Source organism: Coffea eugenioides, chromosome 1 (genome assembly GCF_003713205.1).
Source record: "Coffea eugenioides isolate CCC68of chromosome 1, Ceug_1.0, whole genome shotgun sequence".
Taxonomy (NCBI): Eukaryota; Viridiplantae; Streptophyta; class Magnoliopsida; order Gentianales; family Rubiaceae; genus Coffea; species Coffea eugenioides.
Window position 1 is genome coordinate 10,974,205 of NC_040035.1, and position 16,103 is coordinate 10,990,307.

The 16,103-nt window shown below is 36.1% G+C and overlaps 1 protein-coding gene across 1 annotated transcript; it reads left to right on the plus strand.

Annotated features, from left to right (window-relative positions):
* Positions 1-10,473: 10,473 nt before the first annotated feature.
* LOC113767716 (pentatricopeptide repeat-containing protein At5g59600-like) lies at positions 10,474-15,816 on the plus strand. Its single transcript, XM_027311898.1, has 3 exons — positions 10,474-12,124; positions 13,440-13,822; positions 15,148-15,816. Exon 1 carries the CDS (start codon positions 10,474-10,476, stop codon positions 12,052-12,054), a length of 1,581 nt encoding a protein of 526 aa, XP_027167699.1. The 3' UTR covers positions 12,055-12,124; positions 13,440-13,822; positions 15,148-15,816.
* The last annotated feature ends 287 nt before the right edge of the window (positions 15,817-16,103 follow it).

Sequence of the window (16,103 nt, forward strand, 5' to 3'; positions counted from 1 at the left end):
ATACTCGTCGATTCAAGCCGATTTTTCTTAAATCGCGTATACTAGAGTTTTAACTTATAATTCACTAATTTATTATTATCACTTCTCATCACACACTTAATATCATCTAAAAGTCACTCTTAATCACTAGATTTAATCCACACTCCGTACAGAATAGTCACACTACGAAAAGGCGTAAAAACCTTAGTTTACCCTAACGATGAATGAAAAGGGAAAACTCTTAATTATATTCTTTATTTTAACCATTGAGGATGTAAATGAGTAGTATAGCTATTATAAGGTAATAGATTCCAAATAAAAGGGAATTTTAAGAAAAATGTGAGGGATTTCACAACTCCATAGATTAAAATTAGGGTTTTGAGTAAAATATGAGAGATTTAAGAAAAAAGTAAAACTAGGGTTTTAATTACAAGTAGTGTTTCGACTCTTTAGGACAAAACAATGTCTTAAAACAAAAATAAAATAAAGAAACCGTAATATCCTCTTTGAGACTAAAAATAACATTATCCTAAAAGTTGGGGTATCACAATCTCCCCTTCTTAAAAGAATTTCGTTCTCGAAATTGCAACCTATAAGCCAAATCTTCTTAATCTTTTCACAAGTTAAGGGTTGGAATATTCTAATATCTCATTAACGAGTTCATCATTGACAATAAAATTCACCTCAAAAGTTTGTCCCTCTATGTATTCCAATCCAAGAACCAACCGTGTAATCCTTAGGTCAAAATCTCAATGGTCTTTACGTATTCTTAATGAACGTTGATCGAATTCCATAAAATCTTAACAAAATAATAATTCCGCTGTACTCGGCCTTAATCTATTAGGGCGAATAGAAGAAAACCTCAAGGATATCATCTATTGAGATAAGGTTATCGAATACTTATGTGTCTTATGACTTATTTTTCAATTGGCCAAATCCTCTATCCTAGGCGCTCTAATACTACCTGTGACGACCCCACCGTACCCAGAGGCGTCCCAAAGGGCTTAGCGGATCGCCTGCCTAACTCGCGCCAGGACTCGATTCCAAAAATGATAAAATAAATTTCACGCTAAAAGAAAGTTCTATATACACTATTACATCTTCAAAAGTTATATAAACTATGACATCAAGCCATACATACCACTAGTACCAGAAAGTAAATTCTAGAAAAGTTACTAACGATAACCACCACAACAAATATATACATCTTACTAGTCCACTTATAACAAGTACTAGGGCAACATCAGTTATTCTTTAAACCAAAAGTCTATACTCCTTCCCAAGAGATCCCCGCGTTGGCCCCTGCTAAGAAAAATAAATGGAATGGGGTAAGTCATATGCTTAGTGAATAATCAGGGTTAAAAACATAAAATTCACATCCAAATAAATATGTAAACCAAGATATTTCACATCAACAGACAGAAATGTAACATCACATTGGTAAGATACAGGTGGCTTCAAAACCAATTCATTTCCCCGAACTTGAACGCCTGTTGACACTCCGTCAACAAAAATACTCATGGTCCGTAGACTACCCTTACTTTTTCCGTTCACCTTATCAACTCCCGCTGGCCAGTCAACAGCACATAGTAGCTCGAGCGAAACAAAATTACTTAGTTTTAATCAAAACTTTAACAAAGAACGAAATCCCAAGGTTAGCATGGAACTAACTTCGATCAAGATCCGGCTGACTCGAATAGTCCATCTACCCTTGGAACAGGGCTGGAACCAAGTCCTGAGATATCCAATTTCTCAATAGACGATATATATCTCACCAAAATACATAACAAAGTACTCACCCTAACAGCACAACAGCACAAAGGGTTCAATTCAAGTCATGTAATCACCCCAACAGCACACAGCAAAAGGGTGATACTCGGCAAAATGTATGTATTCTCACATATTAAATCAAGAGCAAAGGATGGATTTAGGCCGAGTGAGATAAAGTACACCCTCGCCTAAGTATCCATTTAACATATACAAGGTATTTTGATAATTTATCATATAAACCAACCCAATTACTCACTCAAAATAGTGAGCACGTAAATCAAGGCACTTTATACGGGTCCATCGACTCCGTCCGACTCGGCACTGCCTGTGACAGAAAATTATACTCAACTATCAGTTAATCGACCATCACAAATGGAAATAAGGACTAAAACGATTAAAGCGGCGAAAACGGCAAAGAAGTGCATGCGCGCGTGCGCGGAAATGAAAACGGTATAAAAATAGGTTACACGGTTTTGACCATAACTAGAGCTGCGGTTATTGAATCAAGGTGTACTAGGTAGCGTCTCGAAACAAAGACAAAGGGTTACAACTTTCATGAAGACAATTCAACCCAATTTTTAGTGGATCTAGGTCACATTTGTAGATTACAGAACTAAAACTCCAAAGGTTGGTTTATACCTCTAGTGAAAATTTGAGCGGCATGCTCCTTGTGTTTACCTATTTTTCAGCCATTTATGGACTCATTATTTTTCTCAAATAAGCCCCAATGTCACACATAGGTAATGTTACCACAATAGCTCTTCAACTAGGCTCAAAATAATTCAATTACAACACAAGTCTTAACAAGGCAACCGGATATCAAATTTAAAGGCAAATAGCTAAAAGACAGATTTGACGTCACTTGGCGTTTCGATCACAACAAAATCTACACCTATCGGTTTAGGGTAAACTTTATACCGTTTCGAAACTAAAACAGAGAACTACAAGTCTCATGAAGACATCACCAACCAGTTCGTGCATTTTCAAGGCCAAATTGTGCAATCTCAGAGAAGACAGAAAACTGTCCACAAAACAGGGCATTTGACAGTCAGGGGTATTTCTATCATTTCACATGCTACAGTACTCCAATTGATCTGAAGCTTTTCAGGCAACTATATAACACCATTTCCTACAACTTTCATGTTTTGAACTAAGCCTAATTCGGTCTTCATCATGGCCGAATGGAACCGGTCAGAACCGGGCAATCTAAAAACTCAAACCTGGAATTTATTGAATTCATAGTGTAAATTTCACATTTCTAACTTGAACCACTACTACAACTTCCTATACAAGAGTATATATACCATATACCATCTAAACAACAAGAAATATAAGTGAACAATTCAAAACCCTAACTCACAAATTCACAACCACAATCATCAAAATCACTTAAGTAGGTATCACAAGCCAAGAATACAAGTTGCTACATAACTTAAGCAAGATTAAGGGAAAGAAATAGGATGAGCAGCCATACTACCTCAATAAAATGCTTGCAAGAGATATCCTTCACCTCTCCTTGAAAAATTTTAGCTCCTCAAGCTTCCTAAGCCCCAATTTAGAAGTTAATCGGTTTAGATTTCTTGATTTCTCACTCAAGCAAGCTAAGCTCAAGATGGAAATGGAGTTTTTTTTCTCTTGTTTTCTCCCTCAAAGCTCACGGCTGGAATGGCTGAAATGAAGAGCAATTTAAGTGATTTTTGGTGATAAATATGGAAGAAATTGGTTGATCAACAACTTTAGGATGATCGCCACTTGTCGCCATGAGATGAACTTTCAAATTTTTTCTTTTTCTCTTGTTTTTCTAGTCAATAATTTCAGCCATCAAGAGCTGAGTAAGGGGCTGATATTTTGCACTAATATCACTGATGTTTTATGGTAGGAAAGTGGTGGCCAAGTGGTGTGTTCAATCGGTAGTGAACGATATCCGTCGACTCAAGTCGATTTTTCTTAAATCGCGTATACTAGGGTTTTAACTTATAATTCACTAACTTATCATTATCACTTCTCATCACACACTTAATATCATCTAAAACTCACTCTTAATCACTAAATTTAATCCACACTCCGTACCGAATAGTCACATTATAAAAAGGTATAAAAACCTTAGTCTACCCTAACGATGAATGAAAAGGGAAAACTCTTAATTCTATTCTTTATTCCAACCATTGGGGATGTAAATAAGTAGTATAGCTATTATAAGGTAATGGATTCCAAATAAAAGGGAATTTTAAGAAAAATATGAGGGATTTCACAACTCTATAGATTAAAATTAAGGTTTTGAGTAAAATATGAGGGATTTTAGAAAAAAGTAAAACTAAAGTTTTGAGTACAAGTAGTGTTTCGAATCTTTAGAACAAAACAATGTTTTAAAACAAAAATAAAATAAAGAAACCGTAATATTCTCTTGGAGACTAAAAACAACATTATCCTAAAAGTCGGGGTATCACAATCTCCCCTCCTTAAAATAATTTTATCCTCGAAATTGCAACCTATAAGCCAAATCTTCTTAATCTTTTCACAAGTTAAGGGTTGAAATACTCTAATACCTCATTAACGAGTTTATCATTGACAATAAAATTCATCTCAAAAGTTTGTCCCTCTATGTATTCCAATCCAAGAACCAACCGTGTAATCCTTAATTCAAAGTCTCAATGGTCTTTACGTATTCTTAATGAACGCTAAACGTCTCATAGATCGAATTCCATAAAACCTTAACAACATAATAATTCAGCTGTACTCGACCTTAATCTATTAGAGCGAATAGAAGGAAACTTCAAGGATATCATCTATTGAGCTAAGGTTATCGAATACTTATGTGTCTTATGACTTATTTCCCAACTGCCCAAGTTCTCTAATCTAGGCGCTCTGATACCACCTGTGACGACCCCACCGTACCCAGAGGCGTACTAAAGGGTTTAGCGGATCGCCTGCCTAACTCGCGCCAGAACTCGATTCCAAAAATGATAAAATAAATTTCATGCTGAAAGAAAATTCTATATACACTATTACATCTTCAAAAGTTATATAAACTATTACATCAAGTCATACATACCACTAGTACTAGAAAGTAAATCCTAGAAAAGTTACTAACGATAACCATCACAACAAATATATACATCTTACTAGTCCACTTATAACAAGTACTAGAGTAACATCAGTTATTCTTTAAACCAAAGGTCTATACACCTTCTCGAGAGATCCCCGCGTTGGCCCCTGCTAAGGAAAACAAATGAAATGGGGTAAACTATATGCTTAGTGAATATTCAGGGGTAAAAACGTAAAAATCACATCCAAATAAACATGTAAACCAAGATATTTCACATCAATAGACAGAAATGTAACATCACAATGGTAGGATACGGGTGGCTTCAAAACCAGTTCATTTCTCCGAGCTTGAACGCCTGTTGACAGTCCGTCAACCAAAATACTCATGGTCCGTAGACTCCATTTACTTTTTCCGTTCACCTTATCAACCCCCGCTGGCCAGTCAACAGCACACAACAGCTTGAGCGAAACAAAATCACTTAATTTTAATCAAAGCTTTAACAAAGAACAAAATTCCAAGGTTAGCATGGAACTAATTTCGACCAAACCCCGGCTGGCTCGAATAGTCCGTCTACCCTTGGAACCGGGCTGGAACCAAGTCCTGAGATATCCAATTTCTCAATAGACGATATATATCTCACCAAAATACATAACAAAGTACTCACCCTATCAGCACAACAGCACAAAGGGTTCAATTCAAGTCATGTAATCACCCCAACAGCACACAGCAAAAGGGTGATACTCGGCAAAAGGTATGTATTCTCACATATTAAATCAAGAACATAGGATGGGTTTAGGTCGAGTGAGATAAAATACACCCTCGCCTAAGTACCCATTTAACATATACAAGGTACTTTGACAATTTATCATATAAGCCAACCCAATTACTCACTCAAAATAGTGAGCACGCAAATCAAGACACTTTATACGGGTCCACCGACTCCGTCCGGCTCGTCACTGCCTGTGACAGAAGATTATACTCAACTATCAGTTAATCGACCATCACAAATGGAAATAAGGACTAAAACGATTAAAGCGGCAAAAACGGCAAAGAAGTGCATGCGCGCGTGCGCGGAAATGAAAACGGTATAAACATGGGTTATACGGTTTTGACCATAATTAGAGCTATGGTTATCGGATAAAGGTGTACTAGGTAGCGTCTTGAAGTTAAGACAAAGGGTTACAACTTTCATGAAGACAACTCAACCCAATTTTTAGTGGATCTAGGTCACATTTGTAGATTACAGAACCAAAACTCCAAAGGTTGGTTTATATTTCTAGTGAAAATTTGGGCGGCATGCCCCTTGTGTTTATTTATTTTCCAACCATTTATGACCTCATTATTTTCCTCAAATCAGCTCCAATGTCACACATAGGTAATGTTATCACAATAGCCCTTCAACTAGGCTCAAAATAATTCAATTACAACACAAGTCTTAACAAGGCAACCAGAAATCAAGTATAAAGGCAAATAGCTAAATGACAGATTTGACGTCTCTTGGCGTTTCTGTCACAACTAAAGGTACACCTATCGGTTTGGGGTAAACTTTATACAGTTTCGAAGCTAAGACAGAGAACTACAAGTCTCATGATGACATCAACAACCAGTTCGTGCATTTTCAAGGTCAAATCATGCAATCTCAAAGACGACAGAAAACTATCCACAAAACAGGGCATTTGACAGTCAGGGGTATTTCTATCATTTCATATGTTATAGTACTCCGATTGAGCTGAAATTTTTTTTCCAACTATATAACACCATTTTCTACAACTTTCATGTTTTGAGCTAAACCTAAATCAACCTGCATCATGGCTGAATGGAACCGGTCGGAACAGGGCAATCTAAAAACTCAAACCTGAAATTTAGTGAATTCAGAGTGTAAACTTCACATTTCTAGCTTGAACCACTACTACAACTTCCTATACAAGAGTATATACACCATATACTATCTAAACAACAAGAAATATAAGTGAACAATTCAAAACCCTAACTCACAAATCCACAACCACAATCATCAAAATCACTTAAGTAGGTATCACAAGCCAAGAATACAAGTTATTACATAACTTAAGCAAGATTAAGAGAAAGAAATAGGATGAGCAGCCACACTACCTCAATACAATGCTTGCAAGAGATATCCTTCACCTCTCCTTGAAAAATTTTAGCTCCCCAAGCTTCCTAAACCCCAATTTAGAAGTTAATCGATTTAGATTTCTTGATTTCTCACTCAAACAAGCTAAGCTCAAGATGGAAATGGAAAATTCTTTCTCTTGTTTTCTCCCTCAAAGCTCACGGCTGGAATGGCTGAAATGAAGAACAATTTAAGTGATTTTTTGTGATAAATATGGAAGAAATTGGTTGGTCAACAACCTTAGGATGATCGCCACTTGTCGCCATGAGATGAACTTTCAAATTTTTTCTTTTTTCCTTGTTTTTCTAGTCAATAATTTCGGCCATCAAGAGCTGAGTAAGGGGCTGATATTTTGCACTAATATCAATGATGTTTTATGGTAGGAAAGTGGTGGCCAAATGGTGTGTTCAATCGGTAATGAACGATACCCATCGGCTCAAGCCGATTTTTCTTAAATAGCGTATACTAGGGTTTTAACTTATAATTCACTAACTTATTATTATTACTTCTCATCACATACTTAATATCATCTAAAACTCACTCTTAATCACTAAATTTAATCTACACTCCGTATCGAATAGTCACACTACAAAAAGGCGTAAAAATCTTAGTTTACCCTAACGATGAATGAAAAGGGAAAACTCTTAATTCTATTCTTTATTCCAACCATTAGGGATGTAAATGAGTAGTATAGCTATTATAAGGTAATAGATTCCAAATAAAATGAAATTTTAAGAAAAATATGAGAGATTTCACAACTCCATAGATTACAATTAGGGTTTTGAGTAAAATATGAGGGATTTAAGAAAAAAGTAAAACTAGGGTTTTGAGTACAAGTAGTGTTTCGAGTCTTTAGAACAAAATAATGTTTTAAAACAAAAATAAAATAAAGAAACCGTAATATCCTCTTTAAGACTAGAAACAACATTATCCTAAAAGTCGGGGTATCACAATACGACTTTATTATATATATATATATGATTATGATACACCCCAGCCATTTGTGTGTCAAATTTGGTCATTGAAACTTAATCGCAAAGTGATGGTTCTTTGATGAAGGAATCAATAATTATAATTTCTTCAAGCTGCAAAGTCACTTCCTCAAAAAGTAAGAGAGAAAAAAGAACATTGGTGTTGTATTATTTTAGTGTTTGTATGTGGTGCAACTCAAATAGAAGAACCCGTGTGTGGAATTTAAGATGACATAAATTCATAATAGCTAGTTTGGAGCAACATTTGTAGAGCATTATTCTCAAAAGCTCATTTAGTGAAAAGTATTTTGGTTGTTAAACTTAGTGTTTTTTCTCACATTTATTAAAGCAAAAATTAACATATAATTGAAATATAGGCCTCGAGGAGCTATTAAGGTTTTTACCCCCTTTGCAAGGATTAAATTGATATCTTGTTAGTAATTGTCAACACTTAATAATTTCTTATGGATTTCAGTCTTAGATTATAATGAAACTCAAAAAGACTAAAACTCTATGGAGACTTAATGATTTAACAGAAAGGAGATATGAACCTCAATATTGATGATGCTGTGGGGATGAATTCTTCGGAGGGAGATTTAACTGATTTCTTGATTTTTGTAGCTTGATTAACAGTTGAAGAAGCGACAGAAACGCAGCAAAAAGTTTGTTCTAAGCAAGGCTCCAAAAGATATTATTTTTTGTGAAGAAGCCAATTGTGCACATAGAGTTATTTTTGGTGAAGAAGCCACTCGTTTGATTAGTACTATTATAATCATTTGGGAGAATTAAGTAGAAAGACTGTAATCATATAGGACTCAAAAAGATCAAATTAGATTATGATTATGATTATGAGTTGGAAAGGCAGCCCATATGATTTATTATCCTTTAAGGGCCTTAAAGTGGAATTGGTGCACCTTGAGGACCCTATTTATACAGCTTAAGGAGATTTGGTCATGTTTAGTTAAAGACGTTAAAGAAAGGCGCTTATTGGAAGACAACTCAATTTATTTTTAGTTCATTTTTATTACTTTTATTTAGGTTTCATGTTTTCTACACATTTTATTTTGGTTTTATTATTTTGGCGGACCTAGCGTTCAAACGACGAAGATGGATACTCAGCATCCACACATGGCTTTGAGTTAGCGGTTCACTCCATTCGTATCTCCACTAGCACCGGATGTGCATGCCACGCTAGCTACACACTTTCTTGCGCCTGGAGAATATGTCATGCCGCCGCCGCCCTCGCCGCCTATTGGTGTACAGGGCACGCCATCACTACAGTTTCCGCCCTTTGCCATATTGCCAATGCCCTTGCCATAGATTCATGGATTTGAGGCATAATTTCCATCCTCGTCACATTTACCTCCATATGGGTATGCTTCCATGGCATCAGCCTCTTCTTCATATGTCGAATTACACCCAATATTCGGTTTCCTTAGTGGAACGGGAGGTACTATTTCTTCTCTGAAACTTCCTGATTATTACAATCTCGAACAGCCAACGGTCATCCCACCACTGACCAATCTTCATCTGCATCCGGACAGTTTCCATCAGGAGATTTTTTCACCTTTCATTTCAGGAACGATTACGCTAGCAGTGATACTGCTGATTCGTCCCCAGAAGACGACTTTGACCATGATGGTGCTTCCAGGGATGATGAGCCCCCTTTTGATTGTTCAAATCATCCTGGTGTCCTTCGTGAACATCAGAGGCAACAACCAAGAAGATTTTGCTGCTCGTCCATAACGCAGGGTGATCAAGGCAAGGGCCATAGGCATCCTAAGCATTGACTTAATCATTTGTTGGACGTGTTTCTTAATTTTATCATCCGAATGGTAGTTTCCTTATTTTTAGATTTCATCATTTTACATTATTGTATTTTATTTCTTTTCTATCTTTTTTTGCTTTTTTTTTCCATCTCAAGTACAACAATTTTTTATCTTTCTAAATACAAATAATATAATTAATTATGTTAATAATTTCAATTACTTAAACCCTGAACCCTAAACACTAAACCCTAAATTCTAAATGGTAAACTCTAAGCCCTAAAACCCTAAATCCTAAAGCCCTATTTGTTGGTTTAATTGATATGGCTTGATGGATTAAACCAAAAAAAAATATTTGTTGGCCAACTATTGGCTACCATGCTAACTAAACCCAGTAGCTTTGGTCGTCTTTTTTGAAAAAAAAAAGTGTGAGACACATTCCGTGCTTAGTCAACATGATAAGTATGGTATAAAAAGATGCATTTGTCGGAGCAATATTTCATTGAATTTTTTCCCAGATATAATATAAGGAATTAGCCTATTTGAAAGGCAATTTGGGCACTTCCAAATTATAAAGCTGCAAAGGGTGTTTTCACAGATGAAAGGCCTGCAACTTGACAGGTGCTCAGGTGATTGAACTATCGTGCAAAAAATCGAAAGTTCAAGGTAGCAAGTGCGATAATTAACAGCATGGGGTGTAAAGCGACAAGAAAACATAGTTCAGGGTTACAGAATACAATTAACCCGACAAAATTTTAAGCATTTCTCCGACCTTAGTGCTCCCCCGCCCTTGGTTTCAAAAGGAAAACCATGGCCTTAACAACCAAATTTAGTTACTTGACTCCATACAAATTCAGTCTACTCTTAAAAGAGTGCATAAAGGCCAAAGCAATTGAATCATGTAAGCGGATTCATGCTTTGATGCTGACTTCATCCGTTAACTGGAACAGCTTTTCACTGGGCTCAAAACTCACAGGAGTTTATGCAAGTTGTGGTGATTTTGGTTCTGCTAAGTTACTCTTTCAAGAAACCCAAAACCCAAGTGTATTCGCATATAATTGGATGATTTCAGCCTTAACTTTTCATGGGCACCATGAAGAAGCCCTTGGTTACTTTACCTTGCTGCAAGAATCAAAAAATTTTTGTCCAAATAGTTATACGTTTTCTTCTGTGTTGAAAGCTTGTCTTGGCTTGATGGATGTGAATGTAGGGAAGGAAGTTCATAGTTTGATCTGTAAAATGGCCTATGATGTGGATGTTTCAGTGGGCAATGCCTTAATAGATGTGTATGGCAAATGTGGACATATATGGGATGCTCGCATGACGTTTGATGAAATGACTAAGAGAGACGTTGCATCATGGACATCAATGATCTGTGGGTACTTTAGTGCGGGAAAATTTGAAGAATCAGTTACTTTGTTTGAAAGGATGAGGCTTGAAGGTGTAGAACCAAATGATTTCACGTGGAATGCGATGATTGCGGGGTATGCTAGGAGAGCAGATTGTGACAAAGCGTTTATGTTCTTCACTAGGATGCGTGAAGAAAGGTTGATTCCCGATTTGGTTACTTGGAATGCAATGATTTCGGGCTTTGTTCAGAGCCAAAGAGCTGGTGAAGCTTTTAAGTTGTTTCAGGATATGCTGTGTAGTGGTATCATGCCTAATCAAGTGACTTTCACTGGGCTACTTCCTGCTTGTGGGTTAATTGGTTCAATCCATAGAGGGAGAGAGATTCATGGTTTCATATGTAGAATGGAGATGGATGTTAATGCCTTTGTTGCTACTGCTCTCATTGACGTATACTCAAAATGTGGGAGTATGAGAGATGCTTGGAACGTTTTCAACTCAATTTCCTGCAAGAACATTGCTTCATGGAATGCCATGATTAGATGTTATGGGAACAATGGTATGGTGGACTTGGCAGTTGAGCTGTTCCTGAGAATGCAAGATGAAGGTATACAAGCGAATGAAGTTACTTTCACTTCTATTCTTTCGTCTTGTAGCCATGGAGGTTTGGTGGACAAAGGTTTGGGGATTTTTAAATTGATGAAAGAACAGTATGGAATTGAAGCAAGCCAAGAGCATTATTCTTCTGTTGTTGACCTTCTCTGTCGTTCTGGGAGATTGGAGGAGGCTTATGACACAGTTAAAGAAATGCCAATTGAAGCTTCAGAGTCAATTGTAGGTGCTTTCCTGAATGGGTGTATGGTACATGAAAGAAAAGATCTTGCTGAAAGGATGGTTGAGGATGTGATATTGAAGAAACCTGGAGGTTTTGTAACACTTTCAAATATATATGCAGCTGAGGGAGACTGGACACAGGTTGAGAATGTCAGGATGTTAATGAAGGATAAGAGGGTCCTTAAGATGGCTGGATCAAGTAGCTTTTAAAGATAGCAAATTTGTGGAATCAGGACTGACAAGACGATATTGGAATTAGAACCTGACAAAGTCTGTGACGGTAAGAAAACTCTACCATGTGCACAAGTTTTAATCTGGATAAATTTACAAAGCATTCAGTTCACTATTTTGAAGACCAGATATGAAAAATTTATTGTTTCTGGTAACCAGGTTCTCTTGGATATAGTTTAGCTTTTTGGAGTAGCCAATAATCTTTTTGCTTTGAGTCATTCATCTTCTTGCCCCATCAAAGTGCTGAAGCGGATAATCTAGTTAGCTTGTTTCTGATGAATATGGTGGTAATTGTAACTGGAATTGAAAAGTTTTTTTTTTTTCCTTTGCTCATTAATCTGTTCAAAACACAGCTCCAGAAAAATTGTATTTGAAGTAAAGATTGGTTATACATCATATGGTTTCCTTCTGTCTCTTTTTCCAACTTTTTGCTTTTCTTTTTTAAATTTTTTCTAGCAGGGGAGGGGTGGGGTTTAAGAAGCGGAGAGGATCAACTTTTTGCTTGACCTAGTTAAAATTTAAATTTCTTCTTAGCGATTTAAAGTAGGTATCATCATCTTGCAATCCTGGTCTTTTTTCACTTATCATTGTGCAGCATATGTACTAAAGAAACTTATCTCAGTTGGGAACCAATTAGCAATTAGTAGAGAGGGTCAAGATCTTGTTTTTAGATGCTTGGGAGACTGATTTGGGACTTAGTTTCTTTATAAAATGTGTAATGCAGGAGCCAACTATTATGTAAACTTCAAAGCTGAATTTATGAGAACTGAACTGGGTAAATTCATCCTAAAGTTTATAGTTGTGACTAAGCTGGTGCAGAGCTAATTAATCACTGGATCAAGATCAACAAGATTGCTGGCAACATTTTGCCAGAAACAGTGGCAAACTTTGGGAAATTAATCTTATGTGCTTGCCAGTTTAACTAAATGATAATATGCTCCAACTCCCATTCCATCCCCTCAACTTCTAGATCTCTAGAAAATGCTTAAGAAAACCAAAATGAGAGAAATAATCATTTAGCTGATGAGTCTACTTATTTCTTGTAGCAGGGGATATTGCATACTTGACATCCAAGCTAGAAGATTAATGTTAAACTGAGCAAGTTCTATGAGCACATCTGTAATGATGTTGGATACCTAGAATAATTACATATAAGCTGAGTGAATGGGCAAGAAGTTAGTGACCTGCTAAAATTAATGTACAACAGTCCAACTACTTAGGATATAAAATGTTTGATAAACTAAGCTTTTTGCAGCTGTCTTTTGGTCTAAGATGGTAAAATATGAGATTTCACCTGAAACTTTAACTGTTCATAAATGTACATATCTTTGCTAATAAGAAATCCCTTTACTGTGCTGTTGCAGAACCTTCAATGCAATCCAAGATATGCTCTCTCTGGAGATTGAATCCTACAGGTTCAGGATTTGCCACTGTGGATTTTCTGCTATTGTTCTAGTGTTCGTGTGCAGACTATTCAGAGGAGCTTATATGGTTGCAATGCATCTCACAGAGATTACGTTTTTGATGGATTAACCTGAAGCAAGGTTTCATACAGTTACACGGAGGGTCTTCATTTGCAGATGGTGAAGTTTATCCATACTTGCAGATAATTTGCTCCTGCTTGAAATACTTTAATATTTGCTAATCAGAAATTCAGACCCATGCACAAATGAGAATAGGGACAAACATGAAGCTGTGATAGCGTTGTGCCAAAGAGTTGCCATGAAGCAAGCCTGACAGAAGGCAGGTATCTATTCATGTGGTCGAGAAAGCTGATATCTAATTATGGCGTGGCTCAATTTTAATAAATATTTTTCTAGATTGCTTAAATAAAAGATAACAGTAGTTATTAAATTATTTCTTGAATCTTTCTAATCCATGCAAATTTTCATGGAAGGTTGCATACCCATGCTTAGAGATCTTTGATTGCTGCACAATCTGTTCAGCTAGAATACAGATCGCTAATTGGATTGCAGTATTATCTCAATATGTACACAAAAGTGTCATTTTTCTTTGTTTTACTATTTTAATGTTCTATATACTTAAGCTGGAGAAAAAAAAGAAAAAAAAATTAAGATAAAAAAAGGCTGGAGAAGAATTTCTATAGGAAATGACAAACAAATTCATTGAACAAAAGTTTCTAGCTATTGATATTTTTAATTGCCCTGGATTTTTATCACATGTTCTAGAATTCGTCTCAAAGCTTGAATTCATGAAAATGAATGCTACTGAAGTAGCTGGTGGATTAAATATAATATGGTCAACCTTGAATTCAGAATTAAAAGCTTTCTTTCTTATTTTTCATTCCCGGTTTAATACATAACTGAAGTACTGTCTGAGGTTCAGATAGAAAATTGCATTATATTCTCCTTTAAAATCTTTTAACTAGATTTTGCTGAGTTTATTCAAACTTACTGCCGCTTGGTGAGTTACAAGTTAAAGTTGCTTACCTCGATATTCTCATTTAGCTTGGTTAATTATACGAGTCATAGGGAGCAGGCCGCTACATGCCCTGTTATCTTTGCAAGATTGTAACTTGTTTATCTGTGAGTTTGAAAGTTATTGATTTCCTGGTTTACTTAGGTTAATGACCAGGTCCACATCAGCTACGTTGCTGAACTATTAGATAAGGTGAAACATATCCGACAACGTTAAATGTTGGTGCCTATGAGTTTAAAAGTTTGCCCCTCTTCTTTGTCCCCCAGCCAGAATCCCCCCCCCCCCTCTCCTCCCTCCTCCAACAAATGATGAAAAAGTGGGAGAAAATGCTGAGGATGTCAAAGAAAAAGAAACAAGATACATCAATGCCAAAATTCCATACATATTTAAAAAATTAAGTTGCAGAAGCAATTTTATAGTATAGCCCAAGGAAGCATTTGCATGTTACCCTCTTGACATGTTAAAGCCAATTTGAAGATGCTAGCAACTTATCATGTGAAAATCTTTTGTAAACTATGCTTGTATAGTTTGTATTCTTGCCTAAAGATGCTAAAGTTTCACTTTTCATTTGAAACTATTGCCATTCAGATGTATTTGCTTTTGTATTTACATGAAATTCATTTTATTGGACAGTTACAGAACCGTCAAATCATCTTAACATTGCTTTCTCTGGAGATTGGCTCTAGGGAGTCCAGATTTTTTTTCCCCCATTCACGGCATGCAATTCTGGAGTGAAAGCTATGTGAAATCCCAATTCTCATAATTTCTTAGGGATTAGTTTCACGAGTGGATAAAAGAGAAGGTTTATGCAGTTGCAGAGAGGACGTTGATTTGCAGATGATGAAGTTCAGCTGTATCTTGAAGACAATAAATGAACTGCTTCTGTTTGAAATAAGTTTATTAGCTTCCAAAGTACAGAACCATGCTCAAGGTGGAACTCCTGATACCATTATGGCAAAGATTTGATAGAAGTTCAGCCTTATCTGGCAGATAATAAACGAATTGCTTCTTGTTGGAGTAAGTTTGTTCGTATAGAATCATGCTCAAGGAGGAATAGAGATGGAACTCCTGACAAGTGATACCATTAGGAAAAAATCTGCACAAAATGCAGCACAAAAACAAGCAGACGAGATCTGAGATACAAGTATATACAATGGTATAACTTGTGCAGGTTAGCTTATATGCTTTAAGATTTTAAAGAAAAGAACTAAATGCTGCTGCTTTACTGGATCTCACCAGTGATTTTTGTCCCTACGAATTTAGAATTCCAATTTTATGTTTCAAAGTTTTCATTATTTTTTTTTGTTGGGCTGCGATGAATATAGTTCATTATGTACATATTTGTCTTGCGGGTGCTGTATCTACAATATTCAGGTGTATTATTTTGTAAATAGTAGATAAGTATGTTTTAATGCTAGCGTCATGCCCCAAATCCGAGTCTCTAGACTTAATGTGGCACGCCATACTCGTGAGATCTTACTCCCACAAATACAAGGTTTCATGAACATAACTTTAAAAAAAATTCACTAAAATTTAAAACTTAAAATTAATAAAGAAATACATACTTTTCATTTAATATATCTGCTAAA

Excerpts from the sequence above, each read along its gene's own strand:
- LOC113767716 (XM_027311898.1), top strand. The coding sequence starts at position 10,474 with ATGGCCTTAACAACCAAATTTAGTTACTTGACTCCATACAAATTCAGT.